This window comes from Piliocolobus tephrosceles, chromosome 3 (genome assembly GCF_002776525.5).
Source record: "Piliocolobus tephrosceles isolate RC106 chromosome 3, ASM277652v3, whole genome shotgun sequence".
Classification (NCBI taxonomy): domain Eukaryota; kingdom Metazoa; phylum Chordata; class Mammalia; order Primates; family Cercopithecidae; genus Piliocolobus; species Piliocolobus tephrosceles.
The window spans coordinates 92999576-93016778 of NC_045436.1; the positions used below are offsets into that span (position 1 = coordinate 92999576).

The 17203-nt window shown below is 35.5% G+C and overlaps 1 protein-coding gene across 39 annotated transcripts in view; it reads left to right on the forward strand.

The window, feature by feature from the left end:
- ANK2 (ankyrin 2) overlaps positions 1-17203 on the forward strand; it is a 583169-nt gene that overhangs the window by 309870 nt on the left and 256096 nt on the right. For 5 of the 39 annotated variants that reach the window (XM_023219983.2, XM_023219978.2, XM_023219979.2 and 2 more), the window contains exon 1: positions 1800-2519. The exons of the other annotated variants lie outside the window; for them this stretch is intronic. In XM_023219983.2, coding sequence (XP_023075751.1) covers positions 2391-2519 — 129 coding nt within the window. In that variant the 5' untranslated portion in view covers positions 1800-2390. Of the gene's footprint in view, positions 1-1799; positions 2520-17203 lie in introns of those variants that run through there. 39 annotated transcript variants of the gene reach the window in all.

Genomic DNA, 17203 nt, shown 5'->3' on the forward strand with positions numbered 1-17203 from the left:
GAACTCAGCCCAAGTTCCTTGGGACTCATGCTATTAAGCTAAATGGACATCCACGAATCAAGTAAGACTTGCTTGTTGCAAACATTTCTTTTAAAGTAGAAGAAAAGAGAATGCCAGATGGCATTCAGAACACCCTGTGCTCCAGTCTTGCTGCTTTCCCCGAACCACCTTCTTTCCTAATGACTGCTTTGACACCACAACAGCTGATTCTCCAGAGTACTTCAGAGGAGAAAATGTCTGAAGTATGCTATGTCAAGTGGCAGACAGTGACTCCCCCGGCCAAGGAGATAGAAGAATCCTCCCCACATCCACACATTATCTTCCCAGAAAGCCTGAATGGCTATGTATATTTCTCTGTAAAAATGTAAAAGGTTTTTCAGACAAGGGAGTTCGAAGGGCTTAGATACATATGAAGCTGATTTGTTTTTATTTTTGTTTTTTTTGGAACATGAATTTTCAGCTGTTCAGATCAGAGAAAGCTAATGCTCCCCATATATGATAAAAACTGCTTCCTTCTCTCCCTTCCTTTAATGTCTGTAAGTTGATTGACCATCGTATCAACAACACAACGCTGATCCACGCCATGGTGATTACTGTTTCCTTTGACTGACTTTTGAATCAGATTAAGTGCTATGTTCTCTATACTACTGTGGACTGCGTTTTGCTTGCTTATGGGATATTTTATTAATCTTACTGCTTTCAACTCAGTTTAGGTAAAAGGAAAAATTGCAAATTATGTTATATAAACTATAACATGTACCATCCATGTTAGTATTTTCCCCCCAGAAGAGTTGCTCTCTTACTATCTTTATGTAGTGCAAGAAATGAGACTTTATGCTTTCCATTTATGGAAGCAGATATATCATAAGGGTTAGGATACAAAAACATATCATTTTCTAGGAGAGCACTTTTAATGTTATTTTACTCTTTTTCTAACAATAGCATATATGTGGACTCATTATATTGTTTTATTATCAATGATTATAGTAGTGAAAACCCTTCTCCTAAAATGCAACAGTTGTGTGTATTGGGAAGGAACGTCCATGGTGCTCTATATACAATATAGTGGTATGATTCTGTCTCCAGCTAAGAGTGAATAACTGAGAAGGGAGTGCCATCCTTGGCATCCTATTGGACCTTGATAAAACTGTGGCGGTATATGTAACTGGAATACTATAGAGAACTTCATCTTCTTGAGTTAACAGCTTATATCCTCTTTTCCTCTTTCATTGAGCCTCCCTATTCAGTGTATATACAGGAACATTCAGAAATACTAATCCTGCTTTACTTCATCACATTGCTTTTCAAGTAAATTTGCATTTAACAAAAGCCTTTGATAATTAATAATGAGTACCTGTGTGCCCTCTCTGAGTGATAAAGAGTGGCTTGAGTGGTGCCTGCTTTCCTCTTTCCCTTTCTCTATTTCTGCCTTCCTCTCCCTCTTTGGAACTGCCCCCTCTTTCTCCCAGGAAAACCTCGCTGAACCCAGATTATACTGTGTGTTCACTGACAGCTCCTTTCTCTGCTTAATGCAGCTCCCTAATTCAGCCTCACGTGGATCTGTAAATGGCACAGTGAGGACCCGGCTACTCCCAGCCCTTCCCAGACCTGCTCACCCCTGTATTGCCACGGCAGTGGCAAGTAACTCCACCTGTGCTCCTCTTCTCCCAAAACAGCAACGTCGATTCTTTACTTTAAATGAACCTGGGAGAGGGAAAGGGCTGTGAGATGAAAAAGGCAGGAATTCATGTCATGTGCTACAGCAGAGCAGCCGTAGCAACGGCAGTAACAGCAGTAGCACGGCAGCAGCAGCAGCAGCAGGGAGAGTCCTTTAGCGAGACTGCACCATTTTCTTCTCACCCTGCATAGAGGTGTGGTTGGAAGCAGCAATAAACTACCCACCCCCTAGCAGTTTCACAGAGGTGGCCTCTTCCTGGCTCCAGTCAGAAGACACAGACTGTCTGGAGGAGTCCCCAAAGACTGTTCCAATTGGTGATGTGTGTCTAAGGATGGCTTTTTCAACTAGTAGGATGCTTCTCTGCACTTGCAGCCACCCAACTGCTGAAGAGCTGGAAGTCTAGTGCTCCGCCTTCCCTCGGGACCATTTCTGACTGTGGGTGCACACCTATGCCTGTGTGCGTGCAGGTATATGCTGCTGGAGGTCTCGGTTTGGGACCTTAGTTCATTGTAGTGAGTTATGAGTGCTGCAGAGGCTGGAGCAAGATTATGACCTAGCTCGGGGGCGGAGTGGATTATCCTGTGAGTGTTCTGGCTGCCAGCCATTGCCCTGGTGAGGAAAATCACATCTCCATAGAGCTCTAAAATCACCTGGATTGCTAGGGAGTGGAAACTGATCCTCTGCTACTGCTTCTGCTGATTTCCTCTGCAAAATGGCTCACGCTGCTGCTTCTATTAAAAAAGTTCGAGAGGCTGATCTGGATGAAAAGGAAAAAAATCTTGAGAGAGACAGAAAAAAACAACGGAAAATCCCCAGAGAACGTATGGAACGAAAAAGAAAGGTATGAGGAGCATCCTTTTAACCCTGTTTCTCTGCAGCTCTGTGTAGCACCATCAGCCTCCGAACTGGCAATTTCATCCTCCCTTCCTTCCATCATTCCCCTGCACCATTTCTAAGCTTAGTTTGCAGCCTAGAGCTCATGCCTAAATTTGCTGCATTGGGAGGAGATGCTTGAGCAGGGTGAATTCCCTTTGCTTTGATCAAGCAAGGCAAAATTGCCTCCACTTCATTTTTCTTTTTTTGGTCTCAATTATCTTTATTTAATCTCAAAACTAGGTGCTTTATCTCTTCAGGCTACTCTGAGTACTGGGCACAGAAGAAGGAAGGGGTTGATTTACGGTTGGAGGGTTAAAGTATTTTCCTCTTCTTGTTCCTCATCTCTACTACTGTATCTTTAGCAGTGTGTCTTCTCACTGACTGTATATTTGATGTAGACCTCTAGTTAAGAATAAACTACAGATTTTATGTGCTCTCTTTTTCCCTCCTGGAGGTTTACACCAGGTTTTCACTTCTTAGCGAAGCTGCACTAAGAATATTGGTGCAGTGAGCTGTGTCTCTGCATTTTTAAAATTTTAATTAATTTTTTGTTTTCTATCATTAATCTTTTAAGTTTCTTTTCTGAATATGGCAATGAAATCAAAATAACCAAGGTTAAACAAAGGATGAAATGTTGATTCCTTTTACATTGAACTATTGCTTCTTTCTCTTAAAATACTGTTTTACTTTATAATAGAAATAATCTTACAACTTGATGGAACTGAAATACTCATTTAGTCAGTGATCTAGATCTATAAAGGAAGATCTCTGTAAATGTTTTAATTAACAAAGTAGGTCACTGAATAATTTCAGAAGATGACAAATGGCATATCACATTAGCAGAGCGTTAAAATAGTGGTTTGTACACAAACTGTTGTTAAACATAGCTCTGGGATTAGGGATGCAATGGGGATCCATATACTTAATAATCCATATGCTCAATGGACTCTTTTTTTCTTCCATAATAAATATGTTTACCTTTCAATTTGGGGGATGTAGTCTTTGCTTCATTTTTGGAAAGACACTTGAGAACCCACATTGAGTTGAGATCTTACTGCACAGGGATTCATTACATTTCAGTTTACTACTTATCTCACCACCAGCTAGATCAAATGACTGTTATTAGGCTACAGAAATAAAATTAGCAGTATATAATGATTTCCCTTCTGGGGAAAACTTTAATACTGCTTGTCTGACCTTTAAAAGGCCGTGTTGTTTCAAGATTGCATTAATTCTTTTTTGTAGAATCAAAAGTATTATTAGCAATTTTGTGGAGGTTGACTTCCTTCTTGACAGCGACTGCAGTTCTGTTTCTAATCCTCTAAATGGAACATTATTGTATAAAGTAATTTTCTGTGATTATATCTTTTTTATCTTTTGCTCTCCAAAACACAGTATATGATTTCTTGGCTAGGGGCCCTTATCAGCATTCAGCTGTGACCTAGCAACTTTGCTTAGCTAGAGTACCATGCATACACCTGGAAAATCACTTGATCTCACTCTGGTTTCTGTATCTAGTTGAATGTTTTTCCTTTTCCAAACCCTGTTAAAAATAAAAAAAAAAAAAACTGTACTGTTATAATAAAAGGTGCCAGTTGTTGATGAGAATCTCGGTTGCTTGGATGCTGCATTGCTTTAGCTTGAATCCAGAACCATAGGCAAGATCATTGGTTAGTAATGTGGTCATATGACAGGATCATCTGGTCTTCACATGTAGATATCATATCTAAGCTAGAGCCAGAGTAAATTAGGAAAATAAAGGCATAGCTAGTATTTGTCCTTGTTCCTCTTTTTTCATGTGCACCTATTGCTCTTCCTCCCTTTTCTGCTGCAGCTATTTACACAGCACAACAAACTTACTAAAAGAGTGGGTGTGCTTTTTAGCTACATTATATTTATTTTCTAGACAGACAGTCCCTCTCCCAACCCCGCCACACACACATACCCACTGAACCAGTTTTTAATTTTTGTTTTTTTGAAAGAAGAAAAATTTACCTCATCATCGTACCTTAAGGTGTACATCATACCTTAAGGTGTACATACCTTCATGATAGTTCATGAAGAAATGAAAAAACATGTTTGCCTATTAGTGGCATTCTGGAATACCACCTGCAGAAAGTAATTTTAAAATTATCATTGTTTATTTGCTGATGCCACTTTATCATCATAAGGGAAAACATCAGTTGTACAGATGATTGAGTATATCATTTTCATATCCATTTGTAGTGCCTCTTGCTAATGAAACTGTTTATTTGAAAAATTCAGATGAGATCCACCCCAATGCAGATAAAAGCCAATTATGGGACTTGAAAGAAAATAAATAAGCTGATTTTGAAGGACTTTTACCAAGGTAAAGATGTTGCACATAAAAATCAATTAAGCAGTCACATTTAATCTTCATTTTAATATTCTTTTGTAAATGTATCATTAATTAAAATAATCTTTGTATTATTATTTTGTACTCCATAAAACATTTAAAATTAATTTTAATTATTTGTAAACTTGAAACATGCTGCATACTTGACTATAGCCCCTCTATCAAGTTGCCAATGGTGTAGTATTAAAACAATGTATACTAAGAGATCTACTTTCAACCTCATTATAAGCAGAACTTATCTTAGAATAATATGTTCAGACTTCTTTGGGCTATACTCCTGTTAGCTAATATTTAAATATGGTATAGTACCAAATATCTATTGTATCTGTGTCATACTGTGTAGAGCTAGAATAAAGCTAAGCTTTAAATAAATAGACAAAGATTAAGATGAGTTAAACTAATTTAGTATGTTTGCTGGAGTACATTAATCTGGCATTTTACAAAAATCAGAATATCCCTATTCTAATTATTAGCTTATATTAACAAGTAAGTTATTTGTAGGTCCAGATTGCTAGTTTTTATGTTGGAATCTGAGAATTTTAGAATGGAGGAGGATGCCAACAAAAAATGGTTAAGTGATTTATCAGCGTTTTCACAAATTTGCGAGACTTAGTTCTAAAAAGTGATTTCAAGTGTAATATTCTTCCCACAACCAGATACTATTTTCCAACTCTATGTTTTTTAAAATTTGAAAAATACATAATTTTTAGAGAATGAGTAAACAAATTTATTCTTGAAAGTAAAGCATATATTTATTTTATTTATTTTAAAACTTTATTATAAGTTCAGGGGTACATGTTCAGGATGTGCAGGTTTGTTACGTAGGTAAACGTGTATCATGGGGGTTTGTTGTACAGATTATTTCATCACCCAGGTATTAAGCCTAGTACCCATTAGTGATTTTTCCTGATCCTCTGCCTCCTCCCAATCTCCATCCTCCAATAAGTCCCAGTGTGTGTGTCGTTCCCCTCTATGTGTCCATGTGTTCTCATCATTTAGTTCACACTTATAAGAACATAAAGTATATATTTAAATAATATTTCTCATTTAAATTTATGATCATCATAAATTTTCAAGTAAATCAATATGTTCACCATTTCTCAGCACAGACAAACCATTGTCCAATCCATCATAATGTCTATCACTGGAATCATATGACTTAAAAGGCAAATGTATGACTAGTTCTTAACATCCTGATGCTTAAGAAATTCTTTTTATTATTTTAATTTATACTATTAAAATGCCAGAGTTCGTATTTTCTGAAACAATATTTATGATCATTTATTGAGTACTCATGTGGTCCTGTATCTGACACTTTACACACATTGTGCTGTTAACCATGATAACAATCCTATATATTAGGTATTATTCTCTGGATTTCACAAACAAGGAAATTGCTTAATCATACACAAGTAGCATGTGGCAGAGTTGGGATTTGAATCCAGGTCTGTCTGGCTCTAAAGTTCATTGGAGAAAAAAAAGTTACATTATTTCTTGGTCTGTACCTACACTGGATGTAGATTATAAGGAAATTGTTTATTCCACCAAATGCTTCAATTTCTTCACCTCTAAATTAACTTCCTACAGCTGAAAGAAGTTTAAATACTGTGATAATAAATTAAATGATGAATTTGAGGGGGAAATTATGTAAATGCATGTTGGGATTCTATCAAAATTGCACCAAAATATTTCATGAGGTTTCTTGGAAAATCAACCATTAGAAGTCAACATTTGCTCTTCAAATTGATGTCAATTACTGGCAATTATAGACTATGATATATAATCATTTTTTGTCACAATTTTATTAGGACTTCAAGATATATTTGCATCTCTACTTTTATTAAACTGATAGGTGATTTTGCATGGGATTAAGTAGAAAAAAAAAACTTCCTTTCAAGTTGTTTTCATTTAATTTCACAGAAAAAGGTTCTGATTAGTTATTTGCTTTTAAAAATGTACACAGTTATTATCTTGGTGAGAACAAGACTTATTTCTAGGATAGGCTTTGGGGGAATCTCCCCGCCTACCACGTTCTTCTTGTTCATTTGGTTATTTATTTGATAGCAATGATAATACTTATTGAGTATATGTAATAAAGTTCTCATCAAGTTGTAATGTGACATGGAGAAATGAAGATTTTAAAAAGTTATATTAGTATTTTTTCTTAATTTAAAGTGTTTTATTTGCAAGTTGAGAGTGGAATGTATTCTATACTTTGTAACTATGTTATAAGAATGAGTTGAAAATGAACATGAAACATAGTGTAAAACTGAGCAGCATGCTTTCTCTGGTGGTCTGTGGGTGAAGCCTGAAGTGTAGGAGGAGATTGGACAGCCTAGTCATCCCTCTCATTTTTGAGCCTTCTGCTTGGGCACTCAGCAGTATGTTTCTGAAGGGGAGTCCAACTCTGGAAATTGCAACACTTAGTCAAGAACCATGTATGCACAAAGATGTCTGGACACCAAACCAAATACACTGTGATTAAAAATACAAATCACAACCAGAATAACCTGGCACTGTGTATTGTGTTACATTCTAGAACTCTACAAACATGGGAAATCCCAGTCAACAGTTTTTAAAACCTACATGGAATTGTCTTTATGTTAACTTCCCAGAGCACCTTCATCAGTATGTCAGTATTTCCAGAAACCACATTAACATAAAGTAGATTGGTGCTGTCTTGAGTTTTATCTGGACAGATGCCCTTCTTATGTCCTAGTGTCCACTTATATGTGAAAATTCAAAAGTTTTGTTGATTTGCTTTTCCCATTTTGAGTCTAAATACAAATGTTCAGGCATATCTATTTAAATGTGGTAGCTTCCATGGAATTGTTATTATTTAAAATCCATTATCTTTTTCTTTATCACTCCTCTGATTTCTTTTCTTAGCTCAGTTCACAAATCCTTTCTTGACTAGAATCATTATCTTTAAATAAGTGGCTTGCGTTATTAATGACACTCTTCACCAGCACCATAAAGCTGAGTTTTTATTAGTTTTTAATTATAAAGAACCTCTTTTGACCATTGCATGGGTGACTAATAGTTTAGTGTTGCAGCTGTCAAATTTGTGCAATTGTGGCAAAAATAGTCCCAATTGTATGGCTTGAGGTAAGTTTTTTTTTTTTTTTTTTTTTTTTTTTTTTTTGGGGTCTTGCTGTGTCACCCAGGCTGGAGTGCAGTGGCCGGATCTCGGCTCACTGCAAGCTTCGCCTCCCGGGTTCATGCCATTCTCCTGCCTCAGCCTCCCGAGTAGCTGGGACTACAGGTGCCCGCCACCTCGCCCAGCTAGTTTTTTGCATTTTTTAGTAGAGACGGGGTTTCACTGTGTTAGCCAGGATGGTCTCGATCTCCTGACCTCGTGATCCACCCGTCTTGGCCTCCCAAGAGGTAAGTTTTAAGAAGACAGTTGAAAGAAAAGGAAAATTTTAATTGAAAAAAGCTACTATGAGTGAGTTGATTTAGTTTTGGAATCCAAAATCTTATACACACTCAAAGTAATTTTTTTTCCTATTTTATTACATTAATCTGTGTTCATAGGTTTTAATCTTTAAAAAATCAGAATTAATTCCTTTCTTACCTTTATTATCAAACTTTTAATTTTTTTAGTCCCCTTAATCACCAATCGATTAAAAATAAAGATATTTGCACTACATTTTGACATCGTAATGAATACAGAAAATATTTTGTAGAAAGATCGTAAGAGTCAGTGAAAATACAAGGAAGTTGAGACCTCTACTCATGCCGTATTTAATGATCTACCTGTGTTTATATTTTTCCATTATGCCATTCTTTTTTATTTGTATTTCTCAAAATAATTTCTTCTTTACAAAGAATATTTACTTTTAGTCTCAGTCGTGGAGACATTATATCCTAAAATAAAGAAAAGTATAAAGAAGATATTTCTCAAATTCTGGATTTCTGCATAAATTGCTAGTGAGGTCATCAGCTATTTGAGTGTGCCCCTTTTGCTCCACAGGTGAGCCGTGATTTTAAATGTTTATTGTGGAAAGTCTCAACAGAATCATCTGGTTCTATCCCATTCATAATAAGTCAGAATCCTGGGGTAGACTGGAAGGGAAAAGAGACCATAATCCATATGCTTTTCAAGCTCCCTTGGTGATTCCAACCAGGGTTGGAAATGACTAGAATAAACATTTCCATTCCCCCACCAATCCCTACTCTACTCCATCTTGAAATTTCAAGCAATCGTAGATTTACTTCTAATAATCAGTATGACTCTAATTTTTTCGTGTGTAGATAGGAGACACCCTGGCAACTTTCTGAAAGTTTAATAAGACTAATTGGTTTATGTAATAACCAATTAATTCTGAGCTCAGAAAGGAGGAAACAATTGTTTAAGAGATAAGTTGCAAGACTTCATGATCTGCAGTTTGACTAACTTTGCTCTAATGGAATAATCTTCAGCAAATAAGATTGTGTGTATCTGACATGTATGTAAGCTCGAGCAGGTGGAGAAGTTATCCAGGATAAGTTTTTAAAGGAAGACTACTACATTGTGAATTTAAAACTATGTCTTAAACAGGTTGTGCTGTTTTGAAAGAACTCAAGTTAGTGTCCTAGGGATTTAATTGGTAACTTAGCAGTCTAGGAGGCCTCAAACCTTTGGAGATGTCAGCACTTATAGGACTTCTAACACAAGTCAACAACTACCTTTTGTGTTTTGTACTTGACTTTGATAGAGCTTTTCAAAATTATGTAATATGACATTAATTTAGTAAGAAAGAAGGAATAAGTAATTCATAGATGAGTTATGTCCCCTAATTCTTCAGATATTCTCTTTCAATACTCACTCATCAGCTTCTTACAGTGCCAGGATCTTTTGTTTATTTGGTTGGTTAGTTTTTCTGTTTCTGTTTTTGTTTTTTGCATGAATGCTTTATCAACTGCTCTCTTACTCTCTTTCTGGTTCACCACAACTTCCAGAGCAGTCAGAAAGGGATACCTTACTCAGTTGTACAGAATTCTGAAATGTACTTTTTAGCATGTACAGTTGGAATTACTTCTTCCATGTTCCTTTATTTCATTAGCAACTTTGCAGGGAAAACTCTTTTATCTCCCATTAGAGATTCATTTATATCCAACTTAGCCTTTTTCTAGAGACATTCTTTCATTGTATGTCTTTATTACATTGCTTATCATAGGGGAACACCTCAATAGAAAACAATGTAAGTAGTATTAAGGAAGAGAATATGTGGGCTGGGGTGTGGTGGCTCATGTCTGTAATCCCAGCACTTTGGGAGGCTGAGACGTGAGGAGAGCTTGAAGCCAGGAGTTGAAGACCAGGCTGGGCAGCATAGAGAGACCCCCATCTCTTTTAAAAAAATATCAGGGATATGACAATCATTATAAACGTGTATCTTAATCTAATCAATTTATTTGGTTAAGAGTAATGGTGTTATTTCACATTAACCTATATTTCTTGGATTTTTATATATTTTTGCATAGAGACTTATTAATTACCAATTTTAACTCACTTGTTTATAGTTTGTCTGTAAAAAAAGCCTTCAATTAAGACTGAAAATGACCTCTCTTTGTGTATTTGAATGTAATTAATGATGGTTTTTCCAAAAGTCTATTTTTTAGGGAAAAAACTTAATCTCTATGTTATTATTTCATACATAAATAATGTTAACCATACAAACATGAATTCTAATAATCTACTTTTATTATAAAGATCAAATGTTATTTTTGCATTTGAAACCGAGTTTAGCCGATAACCCTTTCAAGACATTCAGCAGGATAAGAGGTGGATGTGAGATCTAAGATTATAAAAAACAGGCACCATACCAGAAAGCTGTTTACTAAGTTAATAAATTGTATTTATACAAAATTACCAGATACTTCTAAAGCTCCATAAAGACAAATTCAGCAGACCTGTGCTTAATTCTGTCTATTCACCATAACCTTGGGTAAACAACTGACCTCAGTTTTTACATCTATAAAATAATAAGGATATAAGATCTGTTAGAATTCTTCCTGTTTTTATGCTTCTGTATCATTTTAATTGTTTCTTTGCTTCCCTTTATTATTATAAATGATTAAGAGAGTTGGTAGAATTTCTAAGTTTTCCTTCATTTAAGATAAATTTTTTTTGAGCTGACACTATGTCCTAGACAGAGTACCTTTACCCAACGAGCTCATAGACCTCCTAGGATGATAGGAACTTTCACAAATAACAAGAATGAAATGTTAGTTGTATCATTATGTTAGAATTGAGATTGTCTATTTTTGTTTATATGACACAAGTTTTCTTATGAAATTATGGAAGGAAATAGTCCGGTTGTGGTACATGAAATTTTATGGAAGTTACTAAGATAGACTATATACAATGAAGTAATCGTATAAAGCTGTATGGTTGTTTTGTATTTCAGATACTGATTTGAGCCATTTTGAAGGAAGAAATTTATTGTGGTTCCCTGAGAACCACAGTTGATTTATCCTGCAGTTTATTCTCACCTTTCTTTTAGGTACTCTGTACACTGATAATACCAGGAGTTAGAAATTCACAGAGAAATATCATCATTGTTTAATTAATCATTTGACAAAGATCTGATGGCAGTAATGGTAGCTGCCTTTAAATTGCAGGGTGCTGTAATAAACAAGTGTCCAGAGTAAACGCTTAAACCTCAGCAATTCACAAACCTTCCAACTGTACAGCTTGGTGAAAATAAATCTCCCGAGTTCTTCTAGAGGTAGTAGTACAAACTTCCTTATTTATGGCTCTTGCCTCAAACTGGGCCAGAATGCTTAATTAAACCATGTCACAACCTAAAATGACTGAAACCAATAAAATGTAAGTGGAGCAGGTTACCTGGAAACAGTAACTTCTTTGAGGACAGAGGTTACTTAGGAAATGAGGAGCTTTCGTTCAGGGTGGTCAACTACATAACGTGAGTCTTCACTGTGGGCTCCAAGGGACAGGAATCAAAGCCTGGGTGTGGGTGGGAGAGAGAAAAGCCATCTGTGAAATCACATGTTACCGTTACTGGGGAGAAGGGAGACAACAAAGGACCCAGTAGCAGATGCCACTTCTCTGACTACAAACACTTTATCGAATATAAGGGCCCTTGTATATAACATAAAGCACTCATACTCAGTCTTTCAACACAAGGGGCAATATTTTAGAACTTTCAGCTTTCATACTAGAAAAGAGAACCAAAAGATAAAAGAAGACTTTGTAATAAGCTGATATGACAAATGTTTTGCCATTGAAGGAAACTTGATGATTAAGACTAATACCCATTAATCACTGTAACTGGCCTTCACATGAGGGCCTTCTGGGTTATGTATTCTTTAGTAAGTTGTATAAGAGCATCTGAAACAATTTAGTCACTCCAGTGATCTTTAAAAGTTTGTAAAACTTTGTTTTTGATCAGGAAATTCAGAGAATGATGCTTCTTAAGTTTAATCACATTTTCACTTACAATCAAACAGAAGCTCTTTTTAATTATGCTTGTTTTATTTATCTTCTTTCATGTCTTAGATAAACATTTGCCATGCTTCATTTTTCCATCAAGCATCCTCCCTATTTCCAAAGTGGGTTCAGATGTATATAATATATATAATTCGGGGTATTGCAGTCCCTTGAATGGAAGAATTATTTGTTGAATAACTGCTATGAGCCAAATTTTAAATTGAGAGATAAAGATTATTTACTGAGTAAAAAAATATTTTCTGTCAAGTAACTTCCCTTTTAGATAGATATTTAAGGTTAATGGTGGTGGAAAAATTAGAGTACAGAGCTAGATTAGGTATCATCACTTTTAAATTTTTTTCTTTTTAGTACATAGTAGATGTGTATATTTATAGGGTACATAAGATGTTTTTATATAGGCATGTGATATGAAATAGCTTGTTGTAGCTTGTTGCTTTTTAAGAGAGATTGTGGACTTGAGGATAGGTAGGTGGTAGGGTTGGCTTAGATGGAGAGGGTATCTTGAGGTTGAACATAGAAGCTGGTGAACAGCTTGGCATGATCAAAGTGGAAGGAAGGGGTTGGAAATAAAGTTGGAGCACCTACAGGGCAAAGAAGTAGCTAAACTCAGTAAAGCAAAAAATAAGAAGGTATAGAAGGTTCTCTGTGATGAAGAAAGATTATGAGGGGGAAGTGAAGTGTCAGGGTCATCCAGAAGACTGTGATGGTAACCCAAGAGAGATGAACAGGGCTTGGATTGGAATGGTCATACCGGAAAAGCAGCATGGAGTAAAACAGGATGGTTATCAGCACTCAACTAGGAATAAAGAAAAAAGAGAAGAGTGAATAAAAATAACTTTAAAGTTATATATTTCAATGATATTAAAAAATGATGCTCATTGACAGAAATACAAATTTCATGTAGAAGTCAGATGGAAAGTAAAAACACATTGCTTTATATGTGGTAAGTTTGAAGTGGTGGCAGGATGATGCTTATATTCATTAATTGCAGAGACTTTATATGTAAAAAGTCAATAAATAAAAATGTGATCTTTCTCTTTGGGTATAGTAGAAAGAGTATGAAATTTAGAGTTTGGAGTCCTTAACTCAAATCTTAGCTCTACCAAATTCTGGATGTCTGATCCCTGGCCTCAGTTTTCTCATCAGTAAACTGAGTTAATAATGATAATTATATTTAAACTCACACATGTATGAAACAGAGTAATTCAAAGGATTAAAATGAAATGATGTTTTTGAAAGCACTTATGTGCATAGCAATATTACTTATTATATCACCAGATAGTCCCCCTTTTTATGTGAGAGGGCAAAAGGAAATATACTTACTAAAAGGATTAACAAAGTCCATGAAAATATCATATGAACTCGTTGTTATGTATTTATTTATTTTTTATGAGATGGAATCTCACTCTGTCACCAGGGCTGGAGTGCAGTGGCACGATCTCAGCTCACAGCAACCTCTGGCTCCTGGGCTAAAGCGATCCTCCTGCCTTAGCCTTCCGAGTAGCTGGGATTACAGGCATCTGCCACTACGCCCAGCTAATTTTGTGTATATTTAGTAGAAATGGGGTTTCACCGTGTTGCCCAGGCTGGTCTCGAACTCCTGACCTTGTGATTCATCTGCCTCGGCCTCCCAAAGTGCTGGGATTACAGGCGTGAGCCACCGTAACTTGTTGTTCTTAATATATACACCGATAGATATAAAAACAAATACATAGAGTTGTGTGTTGTGTGTATACAGACATATTTCCTACCTCTCTTCACTTAGAGGGCCTAGAAGCAAGGATACTTTGGTAACACTGAGCAAACCTAGCCCACATCTTGGTTTCCAAACATAATTTTCCAACAGAAGAAAATATAACTTCTTGAGAAAATGGCTGATTTGCGTAAGAACAGGCTCAGAGAATGGTGGGGCATATCAACCTGAAGCAGCTCCCAATGACTAAATACAGAGAAATTTGAGCAACAAAATAACAAATGAAAATAAATAATAACTCATAGAATAAAAGAAATAGCCCTGCGTCTTTACTAATAGAAATAAATAATTGAATAAATAAGTAAATAAGTGGAGGAGAAGGGACAGATTTTTTTATAGTAGACTTCCAATGAACAAATCCAGAAGAAATATGGAAATTATAACTAGTACGAAGGCAATCAGCAATCTGACTTGTGTTCAAGCTCTCAAAAATTGTATTAGCAAATTGTTTTCAACTATAGAATTCTGTAAAAATTAATTCATTGTGTTTAAGTCATCATGGAGGGAAAAAGTTGAGACACAATTGCTTTGTATAACTTGGAATGACTTTTGCTGGCTATTGAACTCCCAGATGTAGTTAGAAAAAAAAGATTTTGTTATGAAATTGCCATTTTTAGGTGTTTATTCTAAAGATAAAATGGAATTACAAGTGCAAAACAGATTTTTTTTTTTTGTTTTAAACGTATGACTGCAAGTTTTACATAAATTATTATTTGAGGAAATGGTGCATGCAAAGAGCTTCTATATAGTATATTAAATGATACAACCAAAATACCAGAACACTATTTTGTTCATAGTACTATTTTTCAAATATCTGAAGTTGGTCTTTATTAACCATATGTCTACATGATATTGAATATTGTACTTTTGAGATATATGATATTGGCATTGATGCAATGCATTATATATATATATATTTTTTTTTTTAATTTTTTTTATTATACTTTAAGTTCTAGGGTACATGTGCATAACGTGCAGGTTTGTTACATATGTATACTTGTGCCATGTTGGTGTGCTGCACCCATCAACTCGTCAGCACCCATCAATTCATCATTTATATCATGTATAACTCCCCAATGCAATCCCTCCCCCCTCCCCCCTCCCCATGATAGGCCCCAGTGTGTGATGTTCCCCTTCCCGACTCCAAGTGATGTCATTGTTCAGTTCCCACCTATGAGTGAGAACATGCGGTGTTTGGTTTTCTCTTCTTGTGATAGTTTGCTAAGAATGATGGTTTCCAGCTGCATCCATGTCCCTACAAAGGACGCAAACTCATCCTTTTTTATGGCTGCATAGTATTCCATGGTGTATATGTGCCACATTTTACTATTTTATTCTTGATTCCTTTTTGTGTAAAATAAATTTAAAAGACCCTTTTTTGAGGTAATGGGTGGAAGTATATTTTTAAAAATTTGTTGGTGATATTAACTACATGATATTGAAAATAACAATTGCAAATGACATTCATTGACCACTTTCTGTCTCCCTTCTCTTTTGCAAAATTATAACTTTATTTAATTTGAATTACTTAGATAACTGTCTATTCTTCCACTTCTTTTTGCAACTAAGATATGCTGTAAATCTGTGCAGGTATCTGTATAATATGCTGTTTCTGTTTCAGTGTTAATAATTTATAACTGAGATCTATTTTCCACTTTGAACTGAGTTCAGTAGGATGAAAACTAAGTTTGTTTTTTATTTATCACACTTGATTCTCTAATAATTTTCATAAGCAGCAGCTGCTTTCCACATACAGACAGAATCCTTACGACTAACGAACCACTCCTGTGGTCCCTCCTAAAAAGGCACTCCATTTCTCATTGTGATTAACTTTGCTACAGAATGACCAAACTCAGGAAACTTTTTTCTTCTCTTTTCTTTGTCTTTAATATTTTACTTGTCTGTTTCAATTTATCTTGGTAAAATATTTAGATATGTAATATCTGTTCACTTTCGAAACTAAATTCTCAGTTTTAGTCAAACGTATAATCATAGTGCAAGTTCAGCAAACTGTGATCAAAGACCATGATAGTGCCTCTATTAATGTTACATGTGTGTTCTTTACTTAACTAAGCAGTATAGTGACAACTGAGTGTGTTTATCTGGGAGAACTTTAGGTACTCCATGTACTTTGAGGTTTTAATGTGCAAGATGAGAACAGCATCCAGTCCGGAACAGTCTAATGCCCCGATGTCATGGGATTTGACAAGCTTACTATACACCTAATAGCCATAGGTTTCTATATCACATCACCTTTGCCTAAGACATAATAGATACTCTACTGATTTTAAACATCCAATTACTATTTTTGTGTCCTAAACTTAAACTTCAAATTTGTCACAAGTTAGTCTCCTGAATCAAACCTAGGAAGAGAAGTTTCCTTAGGCAACACATAGATTGTACCAACGCGTGAACAGTTATTTGAGAATGAAACAGAACCAGAGCTTTGAACACTTTGTTTATGGTATTCTGAATTTTATAAATTAACAAGGAAACTAAAGATGTTATGAAGGATGAGACAAAAAAAATTTCTGGAAAAATATTTTTGTCTTCCTTTATACCATTTATATTTAAACGTTAATGTACTGTGTTTCCATCTTAAAGTCACACAAACGTTTAAAAAACTATAACAGTTTTTAATGAATAGTTTTATTAACTAGTAATCCTCCTGTTTTCAATTCAAAATTCCTAGTCTTTGTAGAGCTTGAAACTTTCCTCCGGGATACATGAAGTCTACTAGTTTAGACTGGCAATCCTCTCTCATAACTCATATTTGCACTGTTTTCCTTTCCCCTTCATCTCGAGCCTTGTTCACACTCAGTGCCTATTGGTGGCATGTTTAGCTGCCCTGAAGCATAGCCTCTGTAACTTTCCTTGTTCTCTTTCAGTTTGACTTTGATGAATGTCACTTAAGCTCCTGCAGTGAGAAAACTGTACACACCAGTGACCCAGGCATCTAAATTGTCTGGGAACAGGCTGCATTACTGAAATCTAGGTTCTACTCCTTATTAGACATATCGGTGTTCCAATGACTTATGAAACATTTGATCCCTGATATCTGTA